We start from the raw sequence: 21591 nt of genomic DNA, 5'->3' as shown, positions 1-21591 counted from the left end.
GTGTGAGTGGTGTGTGTTCAGTGTGTGTGCAGTGTGTGCAGTATGCGTGGTGTGTGTATGTGGTGTGCAGTGTGTGTGGTGTATGCGCAGTGTGTCTATGGTGTGCAGTATGTGTGATGTGTATGCATTGTGTGGTGTGTATGTGCAGTGTGTGGTGTGTGTGCAGTGTGTGCAGTATGCGTGGTGTGTGTGCAGTGTGTATGTGGTGTGCAGTGTGTGTGGTGTATGCGTGTTGTGTGTGCACAGTGTGTGGTATGTACAGTGTGTGTGGTGTGCAGTATGCAGTGTCTATGTGGTATGCAGTGTATGTGCAGTGTGTGTGTGGTGTGTGTGCAGTGTGTGTGATGTGTGTGGTGTGTGTAGTGTGTGTGGTGTGCAGTGTGTGTTGTGTATGTGGTGTGTGTTCAGTGTGTGTGGTGTGCAGTGTGTAGTGTGTGTTCAGTGTGTGCAGTGTGTATGTGGTGTGCAGTGTGTGGTGTGTGCAGTGTGTATGTGTGTGCTGTGTGTATGTGGTGTGTGCAATATGCAGTGTCTATGTGGTATGCAGTGTATGTGCAGTGTGTGTGGTGTGTGTGCAGTGTGTGTGGTGTGTGTGCAGTGTGTGTGGTGTGTGTGGTGTGTGTGCAGTGTGTGTGGTGTGTGTGCAGTGTGTGTGGTGTGTGTGCAGTGTGTGTGGTGTGTGTGCAGTGTGTGTGGTGTGTGTGCAGTGTGTGTGGTGTGTGTGGTGTGTGTGGTGTGTGTGCAGTGTGTGTGGTGTGTGTGGTGTGTGTGCAGTATGCAGTGTCTATGTGGTATGCAGTGTATGTGCAGTGTGTGTGGTGTGTGTGGTGTGTGTGGTGTGTGTGCAGTGTGTGTGGTGTGTGTGCAGTGTGTGCAGTGTGTGCAGTGTGTGCAGTGTGTGTGGTGTGTGTGCAGTGTGTGTGGTGTGTGTGCAGTGTGTGCAGTGTGTGTGGTGTGTGTGGTGTGTGTGCAGTGTGTGTGGTGTGTGTGCAGTGTGTGTGGTGTGTGTGCAGTGTGTGTGGTGTGTGTGGTGTGTGTGCAGTGTGTGCAGTGTGTGTGGTGTGTGTGCAGTGTGTGTGGTGTGTGTGCAGTGTGTGCAGTGTGTGTGGTGTGTGTGGTGTGTGTGCAGTGTGTGTGGTGTGTGTGCAGTGTGTGTGGTGTGTGTGCAGTGTGTGGTGTGTGTGTAGTGTGTGTGGTGTGTGTGCAGTGTGTGTGGTGTGTGTGCAGTGTGTGTGGTGTGTGTGGTGTGTGTGCAGTGTGTGTGGTGTGTGTGCAGTGTGTGTGGTGTGTGTGCGGTGTGTGTGGTGTGTGTGCAGTGTGTGTGGTGTGTGTGGTGTGTGTGCAGTGTGTGTGGTATGTGTGCAGTGTGTGTGGTGTGTGTGCAGTGTGTGCGGTGTGTGTGGTGTGTGTGCAGTGTGTGCAGTGTGTGTGGTGTGTGTGCAGTGTGTGTGGTGTGTGTGCAGTGTGTGCAGTGTGTGTGGTGTGTGTGCAGTGTGTGCAGTGTGTGTGGTGTGTGTGCAGTGTGTGCAGTGTGTGTGGTGTGTGTGCAGTGTGTGCGGTGTGTGTGGTGTGTGTGCAGTGTGTGAAGTGTGTGTGGTGTGTGTGCAGTGTGTGCTGTGTGTGTGGTGTGTGTGCAGTGTGTGCGGTGTGTGCGGTGTGTGTGCAGTGTGTGTGGTGTGTGTGCAGTGTGTGCAGTGTGTGTGGTGTGTGTGCAGTGTGTGTGGTGTGTGTGCAGTGTGTGCAGTGTGTGTGGTGTGTGTGGTGTGTGTGCAGTGTGTGCAGTGTGTGTGGTGTGTGTGCAGTGTGTTGTGTGTGTGCAGTGTGTGCGGTGTGTGTGGTGTGTGTGGTGTGTGTGCAGTGTGTGTGCAGTGTGTGTGCAGTGTGTGCGGTGTGTGTGGTGTGTGTGCAGTGTGTGTGGTGTGTGTGCAGTGTGTGCAGTGTGTGTGGTGTGTGTGGTGTGTGTGCAGTGTGTGCAGTGTGTGTGGTGTGTGTGCAGTGTGTGCAGTGTGTGTGGTGTGTGTGCAGTGTGTGCAGTGTGTGTGGTGTGTGTGCAGTGTGTGTGGTGTGTGTGCAGTGTGTGCAGTGTGTGTGGTGTGTGTGCAGTGTGTGCAGTGTGTGTGGTGTGTGTGCAGTGTGTGTGGTGTGTGTGCAGTGTGTGCAGTGTGTGCAGTGTGTGTGGTGTGTGTGCAGTGTGTGTGGTGTGTGTGCAGTGTGTGCAGTGTGTGTGGTGTGTGTGCAGTGTGTGCAGTGTGTGCAGTGTGTGTGGTGTGTGTGCAGTGTGTGTGCAGTGTGTGTGGTGTGTGTGCAGTGTGTGTGGTGTGTGTGCAGTGTGTGTGGTGTGTGTGCAGTGTGTGTGGTGTGTGTGCAGTGTGTGTGGTGTGTGTGCAGTGTGTGCAGTGTGTGTGGTGTGTGTGCAGTGTGTGCAGTGTGTGTGGTGTGTGTGCAGTGTGTGTGGTGTGTGTGGTGTGTGTGCAGTGTGTGAAGTGTGTGGTGTGTGTGCAGTGTGTGCTGTGTGTGTGGTGTGTGTGCAGTGTGTGCAGTGTGTGCAGTGTGTGCGGTGTGTGTGCAGTGTGTGTGGTGTGTGTGCAGTGTGTGCAGTGTGTGTGGTGTGTGTGCAGTGTGTGTGGTGTGTGTGCAGTGTGTGCAGTGTGTGTGGTGTGTGTGGTGTGTGTGCAGTGTGTGCAGTGTGTGTGGTGTGTGTGCAGTGTGTTGTGTGTGTGCAGTGTGTGCGGTGTGTGTGGTGTGTGCGGTGTGTGTGCAGTGTGTGTGCAGTGTGTGCAGTGTGTGTGGTGTGTGTGCAGTGTGTGCAGTGTGTGTGGTGTGTGTGCAGTGTGTGCAGTGTGTGTGGTGTGTGTGCAGTGTGTGTGGTGTGTGTGGTGTGTGTGCAGTGTGTGTGGTGTGTGTGCAGTGTGTGCGGTGTGTGTGGTGTGTGTGCAGTGTGTGCAGTGTGTGTGGTGTGTGTGCAGTGTGTGTGGTGTGTGTGCAGTGTGTGTGGTGTGTGTGGTGTGTGTGCAGTGTGTGTGGTGTGTGTGCAGTATGCAGTGTCTATGTGGTATGCAGTGTATGTGCAGTGTGTTGCAGTGTGTGCGCAGTGTGTGTGCTGTGTGTGGTGTGTGTGCAGTATGCAGTGTCTATGTGGTATGCAGTGTATGTGCAGTGTGTGTGCAGTGTGTGTGCAGTGTGTGCGCAGTGTGTGTGCTGTGTGTGGTGTGTGTGCAGTATGCAGTGTCTATGTGGTATGCAGTGTATGTGCAGTGTGTGTGCAGTGTGTGTGCAGTGTGTGCGCAGTGTGTGTGCTGTGTGTGGTGTGTGTGCAGTATGCAGTGTCTATGTGGTATGCAGTGTATGTGCAGTGTGTGTGCAGTGTGTGTGCAGTGTGTGCGCAGTGTGTGTGCTGTGTGTGGTGTGTGTGCAGTATGTGTACAGTGTGTGTGTGCATGTGTTTGTGTGTGTAGATTAGAGGACAACATGTGGGGATAGGCTTTCTCCTACTTCAGTGTGAGTCTCAGGTTCCAGTTCAGGTTGTTAGGCTCACAGCAGGGATCTCACCAGGGGCCCCAATATTATAAGAGTCTTTTAAGTCTCCTTTAATATACAAATCAGGGCACCTTTTTAAAGTGTTTGTTTTGTGTGAGACACCCTTGGAGTGAAGAACTGTGGAGAAGGAGCACTGAGGACACCATGGGCAGTGAGGAACTGTGGAGGAGGAGCACTGAGGGAGGACTCCCACGGGCAGTGAGGAACTGTGGAGGAGAGCACTGAGGGAGGACACCATGGGCAGTGAGGAACTGTGGAGGAGAGCACTGAGGGAGGACTCCCACGGGCAGTGAGGAACTGTGGAGGAGAGCACTGAGGGAGGACTCCCACGGGCAGTGAGGAACTGTGGAGGAGGAGCACTGAGGGAGGACACCATGGGCAGTGAGGAACTGTGGAGGAGAGCACTGAGGGAGGACTCCCACGGGCAGTGAGGAACTGTGGAGGAGAGCGCTGAGGGAGGACTCCATGGGCAGTGAGGAACTGTGGAGGAGGAGCACTGAGGGAGGACACCATGGGCAGTGAGGAACTGTGGAGGAGGAGCACTGAGGGAGGACTCCATGGGCAGTGAGGAACTGTGGAGGAGGAGCACTGAGGGAGGACTCCCACGGACAGTGAGGAACTGTAGAGGAGGAGCACTGAGGGAGGACTCCATGGGCAGTGAGGAACTGTGGAGGAGGAGCACTGAGGGAGGACTCCCATGGGCAGTGAGGAACTGTGGAGGAGGAGCACTGAGGGAGGACTCCCACGAGCAGTGAGGAACTGTGGAGGAGGAGCACTGAGGGAGGACACCATGGGCAGTGAGGAACTGTGGAGGAGGAGCACTGAGGGAGGACTCCATGGGCAGTGAGGAACTGTGGAGGAGGAGCACTGAGGGAGGACACCACGGGCAGTGAGGAACTGTGGAGGAGGAGCACTGAGGGAGGACTCCATGGGCAGTGAGGAACTGTGGAGGAGGAGCACTGAGGGAGGATTCCATGGGCAGTGAGGAACTGTGGAGGAGGAGCACTGAGGGAGGACTCCATGGGCAGTGAGGAACTGTGGAGGAGGAGCACTGAGGGAGGATTCCATGGGCAGTGAGGAACTGTGGAGGAGGAGCACTGAGGGAGGACTCCATGGGCAGTGAGGAACTGTGGAGGAGGAGCACTGAGGGAGGACACCATGGGCAGTGAGGAACTGTGGAGGAGGAGCACTGAGGGAGGACACCACGGGCAGTGAGGAACTGTGGAGGAGGAGCACTGAGGGAGGACTCCATGGGCAGTGAGGAACTGTGGAGGAGGAGCACTGAGGGAGGACATCAAGGGCAGTGAGGAACTGTGGAGGAGGAGCACTGAGGGAGGACTCCATGGGCAGTGAGGAACTGTGGAGGAGGAGCACTGAGGGAGGACATCAAGGGCAGTGAGGAACTGTGGAGGAGGAGCACTGAGGGAGGACTCCATGGGCAGTGAGGAACTGTGGAGGAGGAGCACTGAGGGAGGACTCCCACGGACAGTGAGGAACTGTAGAGGAGGAGCACTGAGGGAGGACATCATGGGCAGTGAGGAACTGTGGAGGAGGAGCACTGAGGGAGGACTCCATGGGCAGTGAGGAACTGTGGAGGAGGAGCACTGAGGGAGGACATCATGGGCAGTGAGGAACTGTGGAGGAGGAGCACTGAGGGAGGACTCCATGGGCAGTGAGGAACTGTGGAGGAGGAGCACTGAGGACATCATGGGCAGTGAGGAACTGTGGAGGAGGAGCACTGAGGGAGGACTCCCACGGGCAGTGAGGAACTGTGGAGGAGGAGCACTGAGGGAGGACTCCATGGGCAGTGAGGAACTGTGGAGGAGGAGCACTGAGGGAGGACACCATGGGCAGTGAGGAACTGTGGAGGAGGAGCACTGAGGGAGGACTCCCATGGGCAGTGAGGAATGAGCCTTCACGCTCTTCTTGGCTTTGGGAAGACTGAGCCCCAGCTCAAGAACAGGAAGAACTGGAATGATGTATGCAGTGCTCATGGCTGTGCAGTGAAGTGACCACGTGCTCACACAGAAACAACACACGCAGAAGGTTCCTTCCAGTTTATCTTTACATCTTTGCCATTTGACAGCCAGACTAGATGTGGAAGAAGCAGCCAGATATAAAATCCAAAAAGCTAGAATGAATATGGTCAACCAGCTGGTGTCAGGTAGTCTAGGGTCAGGTGTGAGCAGAAGACCAAGCAAGCAGTGGGCTTGACATCGGCCCAGCTTGCCCCTTGTTGGGGTCCAGACCACAGAGGAGCACGTCAGGCTGAGCCTGGCTGTGTCCTGGGGCTGAGAGGACAGAGTCGGAACTCCATAATGCTGGTTCAGTGTTTGACACACAATAAAAGGCTGCTCCTGCACAGGACATGAGTCTGGTTCCCTGGGAACCCAACGCCTGCTTTTGGCCTCTGCCAGCACCAGGCAGGCATGTGGTGCTCAGACATCATACATTCAGATGAAACAGTCATACAAGAATAAATAAACAATAAAAATAAGTGAAAACCAAAACATCAGCTCGTCTGTTAGAATAGATTTTATTAAAAGAAAATTGTGAACCAGGTGTGGTGGCATATGCCTATAATCTCAGACTTCAGAGATGGAGGCAGGAAGATCAGGAGTTCAAGGCCAGACTCAGCTACATAGAAAATCTGAGGTCAGCCTGGACTCAGGAGGCCATGCCTCAAACAATAACGATAACAAAGCAACAACTAAAAATCAACCCAAAATGATAGATAAGTGTTGGCTGGGTCACGAGGGGCCGGATCCTCCGGGCACGTTGAGCAGGAATGTATGATTTAGGAACTATCTAGAAAGAGTGAGGTTTCTCAGAGGATTAGAAAGAGCTCCACATGGGCCAAGGATCAAGGCTATGAGTGTGAACTAAGGAATTTAAATCAAGAGGCTGGAGAGATGGCTCAGCAGTAAAGCACGCTCACTGCTCTTCCAGAGGACCAGAGTTCATATCCCAGAACCCACACGGTGGCTCAAAACCGCCTGTGACTCCAGTTCCAGGGGTTTAGATCTGGTTTCAACCGCGCACCAGGAGTCTGCATAGACTTACATGCAGACAAAATAACCTTCCACATAAAATAAATAAGCAAAATCTTTTTTATGTGAAATCTTCTTACCGTGTGTGTTTTGAAACAGGGGTTCTCTGTGTAATCGTGGCTGTCCTGGAACTCGCTCGGTAGACTGGGCAGGCCTTGAATTCACAGAGATCCACCTGTTTCTGCGTCCCAAGTGCTGGGATTAAAGGAGTGTGCCACCACTGCCCGGCACAAAATAACTGTTAGGCAGCACGTGCATTTCATGCGCTCTGCGGTGCCAGGCGCAGCAGATCAGCACCAGTGAGTGATGTGCGGCTGGGAAAGTGTTCAGAGAAAGACAAATGGTAACAACAACAAAAGAAAAACCAGAAAACTAAGCCCAAAACCCCAAACAGCAATAACACAAACAAGAGCAACGCTTGCGGCCCACCCCTCCAGCCGCAAGACCCTGACATTTGTTTTATTTGTATTTTTTAAACAAATTTAAATGCTAAGTATGGAAATAAACAGAAAAATATATGACCGATTGTCAGAAGATAAGTTAAAATTGAATTACCCAGAATTTACTCAGACAATGAAGTTAGTAGATAAGTAATTAAAACAGTAATAACCACTTCAGTTTTTGAAAGTTACAAGAAAAATTGGATGTATTAAGAAATGTAGATGATCTGGGAGGGGGAGGGAGGATCAAGGATTTCACCCAGAGCCTTGAGCACACAAAGTAGGTATCCTACTACCTGAGCTACATTCCACAGCCCATGAGACGTAGAAGACTTTTTCTAAAGACAGGGTCTTGTTCTGCAGTCCTTGCTGGTCTGGAACTCACTGTGTAGACCAAGCTGTCTCAAATACACAGATATCTGCCCACATCTGCCTCTCCAGTGCTGGGATTAAAAGTGTGTACCACACGTGGGCACAGGAGACCACTTCCTACGTATAACCCCAGCCACACAGACATTAAGGGCCTCATTGAATAAATGGGACCTCCTGAGACTGAGAAGCTTCTGTAAAGCAAAGGACACTGTCACTAAGACAGAAAGGCAATCCACTGACTGGGAGAAGATCTTCACCAACCCTGCAACTGACAAAGGTCTGATCTCCAAAATACATAAAGAATTCAAGAAACTAGTCCGTAAAAGGCTAATCAACCCAATTATAAAATGGGGCACTGAGCTGAACAGAGAATTCTCAACAGAAGAAGTTCAAATGGCCAAAAGACACTTAAGGTCATGCTCAACTTCCTTAGCGATCAGGGAAATGCAAATCAAGACAACTTTAAGATACCATCTTATACCTGTCAGAATGGCTAAAATAAAAAACACCAATGATAGCCTTTGCTGGAGAGGTTGTGGAGAAAGGGGTACACTCATCCATTGCTGGTGGGAATGCAAACTTGTGCAACCACTTTGGAAAGCAGTGTGGCGGTTTCTCAGGAAATTCGGAATCAACCTACCCCTGGACCCAGCAATACCACTCTTGGGAATATACCCAAGAGAGGCCCTATCATATAACAAAAGTATATGCTCAACTATGTTCATAGCAGCATTGTTTGTAATAGCCAGAACCTGGAAACAACCTAGATGCCCTTCAATGGAAGAACGGATGAAGAAAGTATGGAATATATACATATTAGAGTACTACTCAGCAGTAAAAAACAATGACTTCTTGAATTTTGCATACAAATGGATGGAAATAGAAAACACTATTCTGAGTGAGGCAAGCCAGACCCTAAAGAGGAACATGGGATGTACTCACTCATATTTGGTTTCTAGCCATAAATAAAGGACATTGAGCCTATAATTCATGATCCTAGAGAAGCTAAATAAGGAGGTGAACCCAAAGAAAAACATATAGGCATCCTCCTGAATATTAACCTTCATCTGGCGATGAAAGGAGACAGAGACAGAGACCCACATTGGAGCACCCGACAGAAATCTCAAGGTCCAAATGAGGAGCAGAAGGAGAGAGAGCACGAGCAAGGAACTCAGGACCGCGAGGGGTACACCCACACACTGAGAGAATGGGGATGTTCTATCGGGAACTCACCAAGGCCAGCTGGCCTGGGTCTGAAAAACCGGACTTGCTGAACATAGCGGACAATGAGGACTACTGAGAACTCAAGAACAATGGCAATGGGTTTTTGATCCTACTGCACGTACTGGCTTTGTGGGAGCCTAGGCAGTTTGGATGCTCACCTTACTAGACCTGGATGGAGGTGGGTGGTCCTTGGACTTCCCACAGGGCAGGGACCCTGATTGATCTTTGGGCTGACGAGGGAGGGGGACTTGATTGGGGAAGGGGGAGGGAAATGGGAGGCGGTGGTGGGGAAGAGACAGAAATCTTTAATAAAAATAAATAAATAAATAAATAAAATAAAAGTGTGTACCAGCTCACTGGCCTTGACTTTTTCCCTCCGTTCTCATTTTCTTTCTGTCTCTTTGTCTCTCTGTCCTTCGTGTGTGTGTGTGTGTGTGTGTGTATCTGTGAGTGTGTAGTGTGGATGTATCTATATCTTTGTGTGTGTATCCCTGTTGAGTGTGAGTCTGTGTGTATCTGTGGGTGTATCTGTGTGTGAGTGTGTATGTGTGTGTGTGTGCGTGTGTGTGTGTGTGTGTAACCATGTGTACCTGCATGCCATATACAAGGTCAGAGGACAACCTTTGGTACTTGTTTCTCTTCTTCCACCATGTGGATTCTGGGGAGTGAATTCAAGCCGTCGGGTTTGGTCACAGGCTCCTTTTCACACTGCCAACCAAGGTCCTGCATTTGACAGAAAACATGAAGAATTTGCCCTTTTGAGTCTGCTTGTTCACTAACATGATAATTTCCAGTGGCATCCACGTTCCTGAAAATGTCATGATTTTATCTTTCTTTTTAAATGTATTGTTATTGTTATATTACTAATTATATACTAATGTGTGTGTATGATGTATACACACGAGTGTGGGAGTGTGTGTGCCAGGTTGCACAATGCTTTGTGCATACGTGGGGGCTGGAAGACAACTTTTGGGAGTTGTTCCTCTCCTTCCACCATGTGCTCTAGGGTTAGAACTTAGGTTTTCAGGCCTTGGAGGCGAACATTTTACCCGTTAAGCCATCTTACCAGCTGTGTGTGTGCCTGTGCACAGGTGTCTGCACAGATGTGGAGGCCAGAGGATCTCCTCTTTAATAGCTCTGTGATAGGCTGTCTTCTTTCACGGAACCTGGAGCCAGATTGGCCAATGAGCTTCGAGGCCTCGCCTGTCTGCTTTCCCTGGGCTATGTCTGAATTGCACAGCTCCTGGCGTTTTACATGGGTGCTAAGATCCAAACTCGGGTCACTACGCTAAGTGCTCTTACTCCAAGGAATGCTTACAAGAGATTAAATGAGCGAGTGTATCTGGCAGGTGTAGCTGCTGCTATTATTGCTGTTTTTGAAGATGCTCCCTCTGCGTTTGCTGAAGATATAAGCGATGGAAGAAGGAACCGAGAGATGCAGGGCGTAGAGTATATTCAGAGAATACTGAGTAATCCCATCTGTCAGAACAGTAATAGCCTTATGGGTGCATGTTGAGAAGTTTTTAATGTCACAATAAAGAGTGTGTATCTTGTTTGGTAAGCAATAAGAAACAATGACAGAATTTGTCAGTAGTTGGAAGAAAGGGCCAAAGAAAGAGAAGGTAAACCAGGAGAGAAGGCACGTGCAAGATGAGGAGAGGGGTGGGGGTGGGGTGTCAGAAGAGACCATGACAGAGACATATGGGAAGGAGGGTACAGGGAGAAGAAGGGCTTAAGAAGGAAGTACCATGGCTATGTAGAGGATGGAATCTGGGGTCAGGTGAGGGTAAAGGAGTAATGGGGATATTCTGGGAATCGGGGGAGATAAAAGGTGATGGAGACAAGTGAGGTTTCTGGGGACAGGTAAGGAGCCTGTGGGCAAGTGAACTGTATAGATGAGTTAAGAAGCCCCGGTAGCTCTTACAGGATCATCTGAGAGTGCTCAGGCAGGTCACGGGGGGTGGGGTGGGAGGGCAGAGTGGAACGTGATGTCAGAAAAATGGCAGTGATGTAAGGGCTGGGCGGTGGGGCGGTGATGTCAGGGCTGGTGCTGATGCTGGCGGCGCAATGCATTGTGGGCAGCTCCCCACTCCGCTGCTACTGCTGCTACTGCTGCTGCTGCTGCTGCTGCCGCTGCCGCCCGCCGCCACCATCGCCCGAGAAGGATCGGGGCCGGGCCGGGCCGGGATGGTTGGGGTCGGGAGGCCGCCGCCGCCGCGGGAGAGAGTGGGCCGCCCAGCGCCGCACTGAGCCGCCCCCGCCCCGCCCCGGCCCCGGGGGATGCGCCGCCCCGTGCCGCTGTCTTCACCGCCGCAGCCGCAGCCGCAGCGGACACCGAGCAGGTGAGGCGGGGCGGGGCCGGGCAGGCGGGCTGGGGTCCCTTCTGGGGTTCAGCGGGCCTCCCGCCGGGCTCACCTCCATGGCTCGGCTACCATCCAGCAGCGGTCTTCGCCACCGCCGCCAGAAGATGGGACGCTGGCCTACACTGCCTGGGCCGCAGCCTGAGGCCTGGAGCCGCTCCCTGCCCCCCCCCCCCGCACAGACCCACCCTCCCCAGCACATCCTTCTTGCCTCCCCCACAGCACCTCCCCCAGCCCTCGTCCCTATGATTTCCCTCCTCACTCTCCTGTCAGCTCTGACAGGTCACCCAGCTGTCTCTAGACCCTCATTCCCATCCTCAGTTCCTCCCTTCCACCCACCAGCCTCTCTTTTCTTTCTCCAACTGTGCCCAGAAGCCCGTCCCGTGGTCCTGTGGCTTCATTACTCCCCGCCACCATGATCTCCTGTCTCTTGTCGACCTACCCCCTCCCCTCATCCTGTCAATCCACTCCGACAGGCCCTGTTCCCTGCACTCTCCTCTTTTCTCCTGTTCCCATCGCTCCTCATGGCTTTGCCTCTCCTGTCCTGGCCTCTAAGATTCCTCACACCTTGCATAGCCACACATCAACTCTTCTGTTTACAAACCACGATATGCTTCTAAACACTTACCTCTCTCTGTCTCTCTGTCTTTCTCTCTCTCTCTCTACTTACCCCACATTCTCATGCATACACACAGGCATGCCTACACACACACACACACACACACACACACACACACACACACACACACAAAGGGGCCTCAGAGGACAGTAACCAATCAGCCAAGCTTGTCAACCCAGTCTGGGATAACTTGGGTCCACGGGGGCATCCTCTGGGAAGGGTGGTGGATAGAGTGGCCAGGTCTTTCCCCCTCCACCAATTCCAATTTTCCCAAGTATCAAGTGTGAGCTGCAGACAGATTGTCCTCATCCACCTGCAGAGACCACCAGACAGGACTGAGGTCCCTCCAACTCTTCGACTTTTTAAAATTATTATTATTTTTTTTCAGTACTGGGAACTGAATGTAGGACCTTGTGCTGATTGAGCTATATCGAGATATCTCAAATGCTGACTGAGATACAGCAAGATCTCTCAATCCCCCTTTGGAGTCCTTTTATTCACTTTGTGTGTGGAAGGTGGATGCATGCCACCGTGCACACGTGGCGGTCAGAGGACAAGTTGCAGGGGTCTGGTTCCCTCTTTTCAACACATGGCTATCAGGAATCAAGCTCAGGCTATCAGATTAGACGGTGAGTGTCTTTTTCCACAGGACTGCCTTTGCAGGTCCCAGCCCCTTTTTATTAAAAAGTACATTTTTGGTGGTGTTGGGAGTTGAAGCTGGTGCCTTGACCATGTTGGACATGTACTCAAACACTGAGTTTCCTCCCCAGCCTGAATTTAACTTTTTCCCTTTCCCCTGTGCTGGGGCTGAGGCTGGGACCCATAGCCTCCTCCACACAAGGATTAAGGTGCAGCCCAGTTCCGGGGGAGGCCCCCTCCACACAAGTTTGATTGCTTCTCCAGTCTTTTTTGCTTAGTTGTGGTTCTGTTTTGTTTTCTTGTTTTCAGCCAGGGTATCTTGTAGCCCAGGTTGGCCTTGAACTTGCTGTGTAGCCAAGATTAGTCTTGAATCCCTCATCCTCCTGCCCCCCCCCAAGAGTACTGGGGTCACAGGTACGTGGTACCATGCACAGCTGCCCCGTCTGGTCTCGACCTATATTCCAGAACCCCATTCTGGTTCCTCTTGCCTTGTCATTGTCCTTCCTGCCTTGCAAACTCTTGGTAGTCCATAGCCCTGGCGTTGTGTGGATTGGCGAAAACAATTCAGCTCAGATGTTTCAAAGAAAGATAAAAGGGAGTGGCAATGTCTTTCCCCACGGAGATTCTTTCTCTTCATGTCCCTGGTGGAGCACTGTGACCTGAAGATGTCTTAGGTCCTTTCCAGCCTACCCTGCCCTTGTCAGGGTGTCTAGACGCAGGACCTGAGAAGGACCATCTCAAGGAGTTTTGGGTCCATGAGATAATTAATTATAATGTCATTTCCCCCCATTTACAAAGAAGTTAGCTACAATTAGTAACTGTGGTGTTCCACTCCATTTACAAAGAACTTAGCCCCTTCCGGCCTCTCCCGTGCCCAGTCCCCAGCCTGAATGATTTCCTTCACTCCTGTGTGTGGCTCTCCAGGGTCATGGTTAGAGTGTGGCACAGAACACATAGAGTATCTGTAGATGAAAGATGAGAAGATGCTGGTTCCCAGTCCTGGGCTGGCTTGGCAGAAATACCAGAAAGTCACCTTTGCCGGTCCCTTCTCTACACATGTGCACACAAAGCAAGAATCCATTCATACAGAGGGGTCCACGAACACAGCACACACATCTTTGGATAACTTGTGTCTTAGTCCTCTGTCGCTTGGGATACTAGTCGTCTCCCATGTCAACTTTTATCCACTTAAGCACAGCAGAAGCTGCCTTCCTCCTGGCTGACTCCACATAGATGTGGAAATGGACTTGCTCACCCCTGCCTTCCCAGACCTGTGGTTCTTTGTCACTCTGCCTCCGCCCCCAGACAGCATCCACTACTCTGCTCGCCCCCAGTTCAGTCTGCCTTGGCCCCTGTGGAGTGGACACTGGGATACCATTCCTCTGAAGTCCACAGCTTGAGTCTATGGTCTTGTGGTCACTGTTAGCACATATCCTGGCATACAGACCGGGAAGTCTTGTGGCTGCCAGCGGGGTCAGCCTCCACTCGCTACAATCCATCTGCCTTCATGCCACCCTCAAGGGGCTGTTGTGCATGTCCTCATTTTTCTTGATGGTCACACCTCTCTGGTTGGCTGGCCGGCCACTCTGATGAGGGTATCTCATGGCTTACCCGTAGGTCTTTCCCTTCAGCCAACCAGCAAAGCACAGCTCCTCAGGAGTTTTGTGACACTGTCTAGGTGTGGATGCTTGGGACCACAGGTAGAATGAGTGACTCAGGCTTGTCATTCTTGGGTCTCAGCCTAGGATGCCCACTGGCTAGCACATCTTCCCCTCATTAGTTTGGAATGTCTCTATGGTAAACCCATGGCTTGGTCACACATCACTGCCCTCTCCTGTTTTCATCGTGTGTGTCCTGTTACTGATTTTCACACCTCCCTTCCCCTGACCTCCATCATATCTCCCCCAGCATCAGCTCCCCCCCACCCCACTCCGGCTTAGGAAGGATGCCTGCCAGCAGGATGGGGGTTCTTTCCATAGCTGTCAGGTGGTCTAGGGGGTCCGCCAGGCTGTTTACTGCCCTTCCTCACTCTCCCAGGTAGATGGACCCCCAAGGGCAGGCCCTGCGGACACCCCTCCCTCCAGCTGGCGGATGCAGTGCCTAGCGGCTGCTCTTAAGGACGAAACCAACATGAGTGGGGGAGGGGAGCAGGCCGACATCCTGCCGGCCAACTACGTGGTCAAAGATCGCTGGAAGGTGGTGAGTGAGTGACCTAGCTGGGCAGAGGGAGGGGTCTGGGAAAGGAGAAGCAGAGATCTGGAGACTTCCCAAGACTGGTGCCCTTGGAGCCCTCTTACCCTAAGTGGGAGATGTCCTCGATCTCCTTTGCATACTGATCAAATGTTATTTTTTGTCCACACATTCTCCCAGTACCCTCTCTCCAACCCGGCTCCCTCTCACCCCTTCCTCGTGTTGGTCCAGCCTAGCCTGAACAACTCCTGGTTGGATGCCTAGGTGTGAGCTGCAGAGCCCATGGTGCGGAGGAGGGTGGTGGGGGAGGGGGCTCCTTCTCTGCCGCACCTTGGGGAAGGACATTGAGTGAGCATGTGTTCCTCCGCTTCCACAGAGGACAGAAAGGCTTGGGTCTGAGGAAAGAGGCCCTTTAGGCTGCTCCCACCGCATCCGCACTCCCTCTTCTCCATCCACCCTCCTCCCTTGCCGGGTTCCTGCGGCAGGTGCAACACGCCGAGACTCCATCTCCCAGCGTGCCCTGTTCCTCCAACCCAGGACTTCAGGCTCCTGGGCCTGCTGGGAGTTGTAGTCCAAGTTTCTTTGTCGGGGGAGAATGATATCCTGGGTGGGAGGGAGCTATGTAAGGGTTGGAGCAGTGGTTCTGTCTAGGGAACCAGACCTACTGCCAGTCAGCCTCGATCAAATCCTTTTTTCTCCATCGCTGTAAAGCACCCTGGTGTCCTCTTTATTGTAGGGCGGGATGATGTAGGATGGTATAGTGTGGGAAAAGTGTGTGCGGGGACGTGGGGCCTGCGCGGAAATGGGGATCCAGAGGGGAAGAAAGAACCATAGAGGTCAGATTTGTTTCACTGTATAGAGTTGTGTTCGTGTGTGCGCTTCCCTGGGCTCTGGTGTGGTGAGGCTCAGCTCGCTCACTAGGGCTGCTGGGTTGGAGAGGAGGGTGGGGTCTGGGTGCCGGTGGATCTCCATGGCAACAATCACCCGGCCGCGCAGGTCCTCAGAGGTCCAAGGAGAGCATTTTCAGGAATTGGGAGTTGGGGTGTTAGGGAGAAGATTCTTAGGGCCCCCGAAGGGGGATTCCTGAGAGGGAGAGTAACTGGAGGAGCCAGGGCAGCCGTAAAAGGAAGGGGTGTTTGGCAAAGTGAGGAGCGCCCCTGCAAGACCCCCGGGTCCCTGGCACATGGACTTGGTGTCTGGCAGATGGCAGACTGAATAACATTTGTACTGAAAAGGCGAGAAAAGACTGTTCACACACAGAGTTTAGACTAAAGACCTTGTTGTGCTCTATGAAGGATGGAAGTGTACGGGGAGAGAGGAGACAGAGGGAGGGGGAGCGGCCGTGGAGGGGGCAAGTACACCAGACCTGGACTGTCCTTCTGTTCCTTCCCAGGAGAGCTAGAGAGACCGGGGAGGGGTGGGGCTGATGTGGGAATGAGGGAATCAGGAATCATGGATCAGAGATGGGCTGCAACCAGGAGAAATGGGGGTGGGTGTCAGTGATTAGGATCACTGTAAGTTGTAAATAAATTTCTTTGCCCTAAAAAAACAAAAGATAAAATGAGCAAATTGTTCTCTAGGGGTGATCCTTGCAAGCCACATAACAAACAGCAGAAATAAAAGTCTTAGTGTTTGTTCTGTGCCTTTTAAAAAATAATTTATTTTATGTGCATTGGTGTTTTGCCTGCATGTGTGTCTGTGTGAGGGTGTCAGATCTTGGAGCTACAGACAGTTGTGAGCTGTCATGTAGGTGCTGAGTATTTAACCCAGGTCCTCTGGAAGGACAGCCAGTCCCCTTACCCCTGAGCCATCTGTCCAGCCTCTCTGAACACTTCTCATCCTCAGAGGCTGTGAAGGTGTCCTCTGTAGGTTATCTCGGGCACTGATGGAGTAGATACAGCAATTACCAGCACTCCTGTTTCATAGATGTGATTAGCTAACTTGCCAAGTTCTGCGATCAGAAGGCAGGCTGAGGTCTGTCTGCTGCCGCAACACAGTCAGCAAAACTCAGCCCATGCAAGAATTGGAGTCTAGGGGCTGAAAAGGTCTTTGTGGCTTGTTTCAATTCGACTCTCTCTTATTGAGGAGAAAAAGAGGTCCAAATAGTTTTTGAAACTGAGATGACTTTAGGTTGCCCAGAGTGGAGGCAAGAAAAGGGTGTCCATTCCAAATAAACCGAGGCTCCATTGGGCTGGGCTTCTTCTCTGCTTTAGGGGGGGTCCTTTGATGGGGGTGGGATCATTAGAACATACAGAAGAGGAGAAATGGCCTGAAAGGGTCTGAAGGGGATTCTCTCAAGGGTCTGCCTCGTGGAGTTCATCAGCCTAGGTGCTTTCGGCTCATGACACCTTCTTACTACCTTAGGGTAGTAAGCATAGCATCTTATGGCTTCATTGTTATAGAAAGTAATACATTCATATTCTAGACTAAGTTTTTCTCTGTGGTCCTAAAGTAAATTTATGTTTTGATTGTGAGCCTAGCCGTTAATGGCTAAGCCATCTCTCCAGCCCCACTGTATCTTTTGATGGATAAGCATGCCGTCATTACGGAGCAGGAGGAAAGGATACTGGATGGATGAGTGCCACAACTAGACCCCTGCCCTAGGGATGGGTGGCAAATCGGGAAAGAAATGGGCTCAGTTTGAGGAAAAGGCCAATAAAGAAGCCGGGGCCCTGGGAAACTGGGGAGTAGGTGTTAGGTATGTTCCCACCATCAGGGATTCTGGGGGCTTCAGCATCAGCTCCCACACTTGGCAGTGCCAAGTGGCCCATGTCCTGGAACCTTAAAGGTTCTACACTCACAGGTTCTGTCTCCAGTTGATGGAGTTTAGAGAAAATGCAGGCCCGTTATTTACAGCCAAGGCATTACAGGCCCTGGGCCCTGTGGCTTTCCCGTGTGCACCGTGGGGAGTCAGATGGTCCTCACATGTGTTATGGAGCCTAGGAAACTGTGCCTGTGAGCCCTGTCTCACCTACCCTGCCGTCTGTGCTTACACACAGTGCGCTGTAAAAGGGTGTGGACAGGTTACTGGCTCCCCAGGTTAGCGCTCCCCTGGGCCATTCCCACCGGGTTGTTAGGGTTCTGTTGTCGGGTAGTGTCTGTCAGAGTAGGACAGCATTCGCTTCTCTCTCCTCCTTTCCCTTCCTCTTTCCTTGTTTCCTACCCTGGCTCAAGAAACTTCTCCCTTCCTCATAGCTTTGGCTCCTCTTCTGTCCTTTACTGTTATTTATATTTTTATATTTATTGATGTGCGGTGTGGCTCTGTGCGCCATGATGTGTGTGTAGAAGGCAGAGGACAGCTTGAGGCCGTTGGCTCGCTCCTTTTATGTGGGTCTTGGGGATCAAACTCAGGATGTCAGACTTGGCAGGAAGCACCTTTACTTGCTAAGCTCCTACCCATGTGTCTCTCCCTCTCTCTTTTCCTCCCTCCCCTTCTTTGGAGACAGGGCCTCAAATATCCCAGGCTAGCCCTACTATGTGCCAAAGGCTGGTACTGAGCCTTTACTTCCTTCCTCAGTGTGAACCACCAGGCCTGGTGGATGTGGTACTGGGGATCTAGCCTGGGGCTTCATGTATGCTAAGCAGGCACTGTCCTAACTGAGCTACACCCCTGGCCCTGCTCTCCTTTTAGAGAAGAGATGTGGGACGACCCATAATCTCTAAAACTCTGTATCATCAGGGCTGTTTCATGTCTGCCTGAAGCCACATGCCTCTTCTCTTCTGCTCCTATTCAGATACCTGTCTGGTCCTGTGTGTGTGTGTGAGTGTGTGTGAATGTGTGTGTGAGAGAGTATGTGTATGTGAATGAGTGTGTATGAGTGTGTGTGTGAGAGAGTGTGTGTATGTGAGTGTGTGTATGTGAATGTGTGTGAGTATATGTGTGTGAGTGTGTGTATGTGTGTATGTGTGTGGGTGAGTGTGTGTATGTGTGAATGTGTGTATGTGTGTGTGAGTGAGTGTGTGTTGGAAGAGATCTATACTCATGGGCTGAGCTGTCTGTCTCAGAGGAGAGGAGGTGTGGGAATATGATCAGCAGAAGTGGGTTAAGGAACTGTCCAGCTTGATCCTTGAGCACAGCTCTTTCCCTCATCCACAGCTGAAAAAGATCGGGGGTGGGGGCTTTGGTGAGATCTACGAGGCCATGGATCTGCTGACAAGGGAGAATGTGGCCCTCAAGGTGGAATCAGCCCAGCAGCCTAAGCAGGTTCTCAAGATGGAGGTGGCTGTGCTCAAAAAGCTTCAAGGTACCACCCTGGGGCTGGGGCATGGGAAGGAAGAGGTGATGGAGCCAGGATCTAAGAAAATGGGGCCAGAGCTTAGGAGAGGGATGGAGAGCAATGAGGGAGTCTGTGGGGCCAACTGAGGCGGGTCATGGCTTACAGACAACAGTGGGGCCAGAGAAGGCAGAACTAGAGTGGGGTTTGTAGGCCTTTAAAGAGGCGTTCCTGGAACCAGGGCTGGGGAAGGATTCGAGAGTGTTCCAGAGGGATGGCTAAGTGGCTCCAAGGTTAAAACGCTTCAGATTCTCGTAACCCTCATAAGAGCTAGGTGGGCACGACATAGTGTGTGTGTGTGTGTGTGTGTGTGTGTGTGTGTGTGTGTGTGTGTGTGGTGGGGCACGAGGAGGAAGGAATGGGACTTGGGAGGCCCTGTTTCTGTGCCCTGCAGGGAAGGACCACGTGTGCAGGTTCATTGGCTGTGGCCGGAACGAGAAGTTTAACTACGTGGTGATGCAGCTGCAGGTATGTCCCTGGGACCTGTCCTCCTACCTCTTTCCCCAGAGCTAGCATGTGACTTGGGCGGAGCATGGGGAGGGGAGGTTTCTGTTCCTGATGCAATGGGTAGAGGTAGGCATAACCCTTTGGGGGCAAGGCTTGGTGGCCGTCACGGTGGCAGCTGGAGAGTTCCCCTCCTATCCCATCTTGTCCATCTCGCCCACCCCACCCAGGGTCGGAACCTGGCTGACCTGCGCCGCAGCCAGCCGAGGGGTACTTTCACGCTAAGCACTACACTGCGGCTGGGCAAGCAGATCCTGGAGTCCATCGAAGCCATTCACTCCGTGGGCTTCCTGCACCGGGACATCAAGCCGGTGAGCGATGAGCCTGAGCCCTCCAGTGCCAGAGACTGGCTGCTCTGCTCCTGTCGCCGGAGCCTGGCTGCTCCGCTCCAGTGCCGGAGCCTCTTGTACTTGAGCATTTCTAGATCCACACGGAACCCCACCTCCTCTTTCTCACCTCTTGGCCTGCCCGGCTCTCATCTCTGCCCTCCATTCTGCATCTCTCGCCCACGACCCCATGTAGTCCCTCAGTCTAGAGGTGAGGAGGTCAGGAGAGGCCACCTGACTTTCTGTGGCATCTTGGATCTTGGTGCTAGAAAAATAAAGTACAGTCCTCTAACCTAAAGGGGTAAAGCTGGGTGAACGGCCTAAGAGCACGCGGCAAGAAAAGGCACAGTGCAGTTGATTTTGAGCCAGGCAGCCGTACCAAACCCCTCTGCCCCTGTAGGGAGCTGAGGGTTTGGAGCAGGTTAGACAGGCACTCAAAGCCTGTTTTCACCAGTTCTGTGATTGAGGGGGCATCTCACCCCCTCAGCCTTTGACCCTCCCTTCCTGTGTCTCTAAATTGAGGATAGCCATACCTGCTCTATTGCTGAGATGTGACAGCCGTCCTCCTATGAATGTGGGTGGATGTAAGATCCATGGGTGGGGGCGGCCCGTCAATGCTGGCACAGCAGTGTCTTAGTGGGTCTGGGGGTGCTGGACCCCAGTTCACAGCTGCTGTCTTCCCACAGTCCAACTTTGCCATGGGCCGGCTGCCTTCCACCTACAGAAAGTGCTACATGTTGGACTTTGGGCTGGCCCGGCAGTACACTAACACTACAGGGGACGTCCGGCCCGTGAGTACCACTAGGCATGAGGATGGTGGGGGCTCTAAGGATTCTCTGGTCTGGGAACACTTCACTGTTTTCCTTGTGGCTGCCTAAGCAGGCTTGGGTTCTTTTCAGTTATCAGTACCTCCCACCCTGGGATGACAGTCTGGGCTCCTGGGTATCAGGATGAGGTGGGCAGTTAGTCTTGGTGGTGGGAGGGTTGACAGTGTGGCTGAGCTGTTGTTTCTTTTGCGCAGCCTCGGAATGTGGCCGGGTTCCGGGGGACTGTTCGCTATGCCTCGGTCAATGCCCACAAGAACCGGGTGAGTGAGCGGCCTAGCCTGAGTTAAGGACTAAGGGCTGCAGGACAAAGTTGGGTATGAAGTGGGCCATGGATGTCGAGGTGGGGAGAAAAGAAAGGGGTGTGGGCTGCAGCCAGTCAGCCCCTGAAACTTGGAGTGGGGAGGAAAGTGTCACCGCTGGCTTCCCGTGATGTCCTTCTCTTCTGGGCTCTCATCATCTCTCTTCCCACTGAAAATCCCTGGTAAAGGGACAAAACATGCACAGAACCATTTACTGTGGTGTCTGCGTGCTGAGGTATAGGACGAGCCACAGTCAGAGAGATCCCAGCTTTGTCTGTCTGGGTCCGGGTGTCAGACGTCCCCAGAAAAGGGTCCACCACCCCTTCTCAGAGGAGGGTGTGAGAACTGCAGGTAACGCTCTTCGTACCTCTCAGGAGATGGGCCGCCACGATGACCTGTGGTCCCTCTTCTACATGTTGGTGGAGTTTGCAGTGGGCCAGCTACCTTGGAGGAAGATCAAGGACAAGGTGAGGCTCCCGCTGCTGGGTGGAAGAGGCAGAGGGTAAAACAGCTGGGCCTCACCTGCTGTGTCTGTGTCCGCACCCCTCCAGGAGCAGGTGGGGATGATCAAGGAGAAGTACGAACACCGGATGCTGCTGAAGCACATGCCCTCGGAGTTCCATCTCTTTCTGGACCACATCGCCAGCCTTGACTACTTCACCAAGCCTGATTACCAGGTACCCCCAGCCTGGGGCACAACTGAGAAGCTTCAGGCTCCCAGCAGTGATGCCCCCTTGTAGCCTGGCATACTTCAAGATTGCCCCTGTGTCTGTCCCCTTGATCTTCTACCTCTACCAAACTGTTTAAAGCAGTCTCTGCTCAGACTTTTCAAGAGTTGACCCTCCCCAGTATACGTAGTGTTCTTGTGTTATCACAGTCAAGCGTTTGAGGCAGGGGCATGGTCATACACACCTTTAATTCTAGCACTTG

At 52.4% G+C, this 21591-nt stretch overlaps 1 protein-coding gene across 5 annotated transcripts in view; it reads left to right on the top strand.

Moving 5' to 3' along the window:
* Positions 1-10706: 10706 nt before the first annotated feature.
* Positions 10707-21591, top strand: part of Ttbk1 (tau tubulin kinase 1) — a 42491-nt gene continuing 31606 nt past the window's right edge. For 4 of the 5 annotated variants that reach the window (XM_075980775.1, XM_075980774.1, XM_075980773.1 and 1 more), the window contains exons 1-9: positions 10707-10965; positions 14279-14440; positions 18528-18675; positions 19100-19173; positions 19380-19520; positions 20222-20326; positions 20557-20622; positions 21036-21128; positions 21213-21338. In XM_075980775.1, the coding sequence (XP_075836890.1) occupies positions 14333-14440; positions 18528-18675; positions 19100-19173; positions 19380-19520; positions 20222-20326; positions 20557-20622; positions 21036-21128; positions 21213-21338 (861 nt within the window). In that variant the 5' untranslated portion in view covers positions 10707-10965; positions 14279-14332. The remainder of the gene's footprint in view (positions 10966-14278; positions 14441-18527; positions 18676-19099; positions 19174-19379; positions 19521-20221; positions 20327-20556; positions 20623-21035; positions 21129-21212; positions 21339-21591) is intronic. The other variant, XM_075980771.1, reaches the window with a different exon arrangement.

The sequence above is a fragment of the Microtus pennsylvanicus genome, chromosome 7 (genome assembly GCF_037038515.1).
Source record: "Microtus pennsylvanicus isolate mMicPen1 chromosome 7, mMicPen1.hap1, whole genome shotgun sequence".
NCBI classification, from domain to species: Eukaryota; Metazoa; Chordata; class Mammalia; order Rodentia; family Cricetidae; genus Microtus; species Microtus pennsylvanicus.
This window is presented reverse-complemented; position numbering and strand designations above follow the sequence as displayed.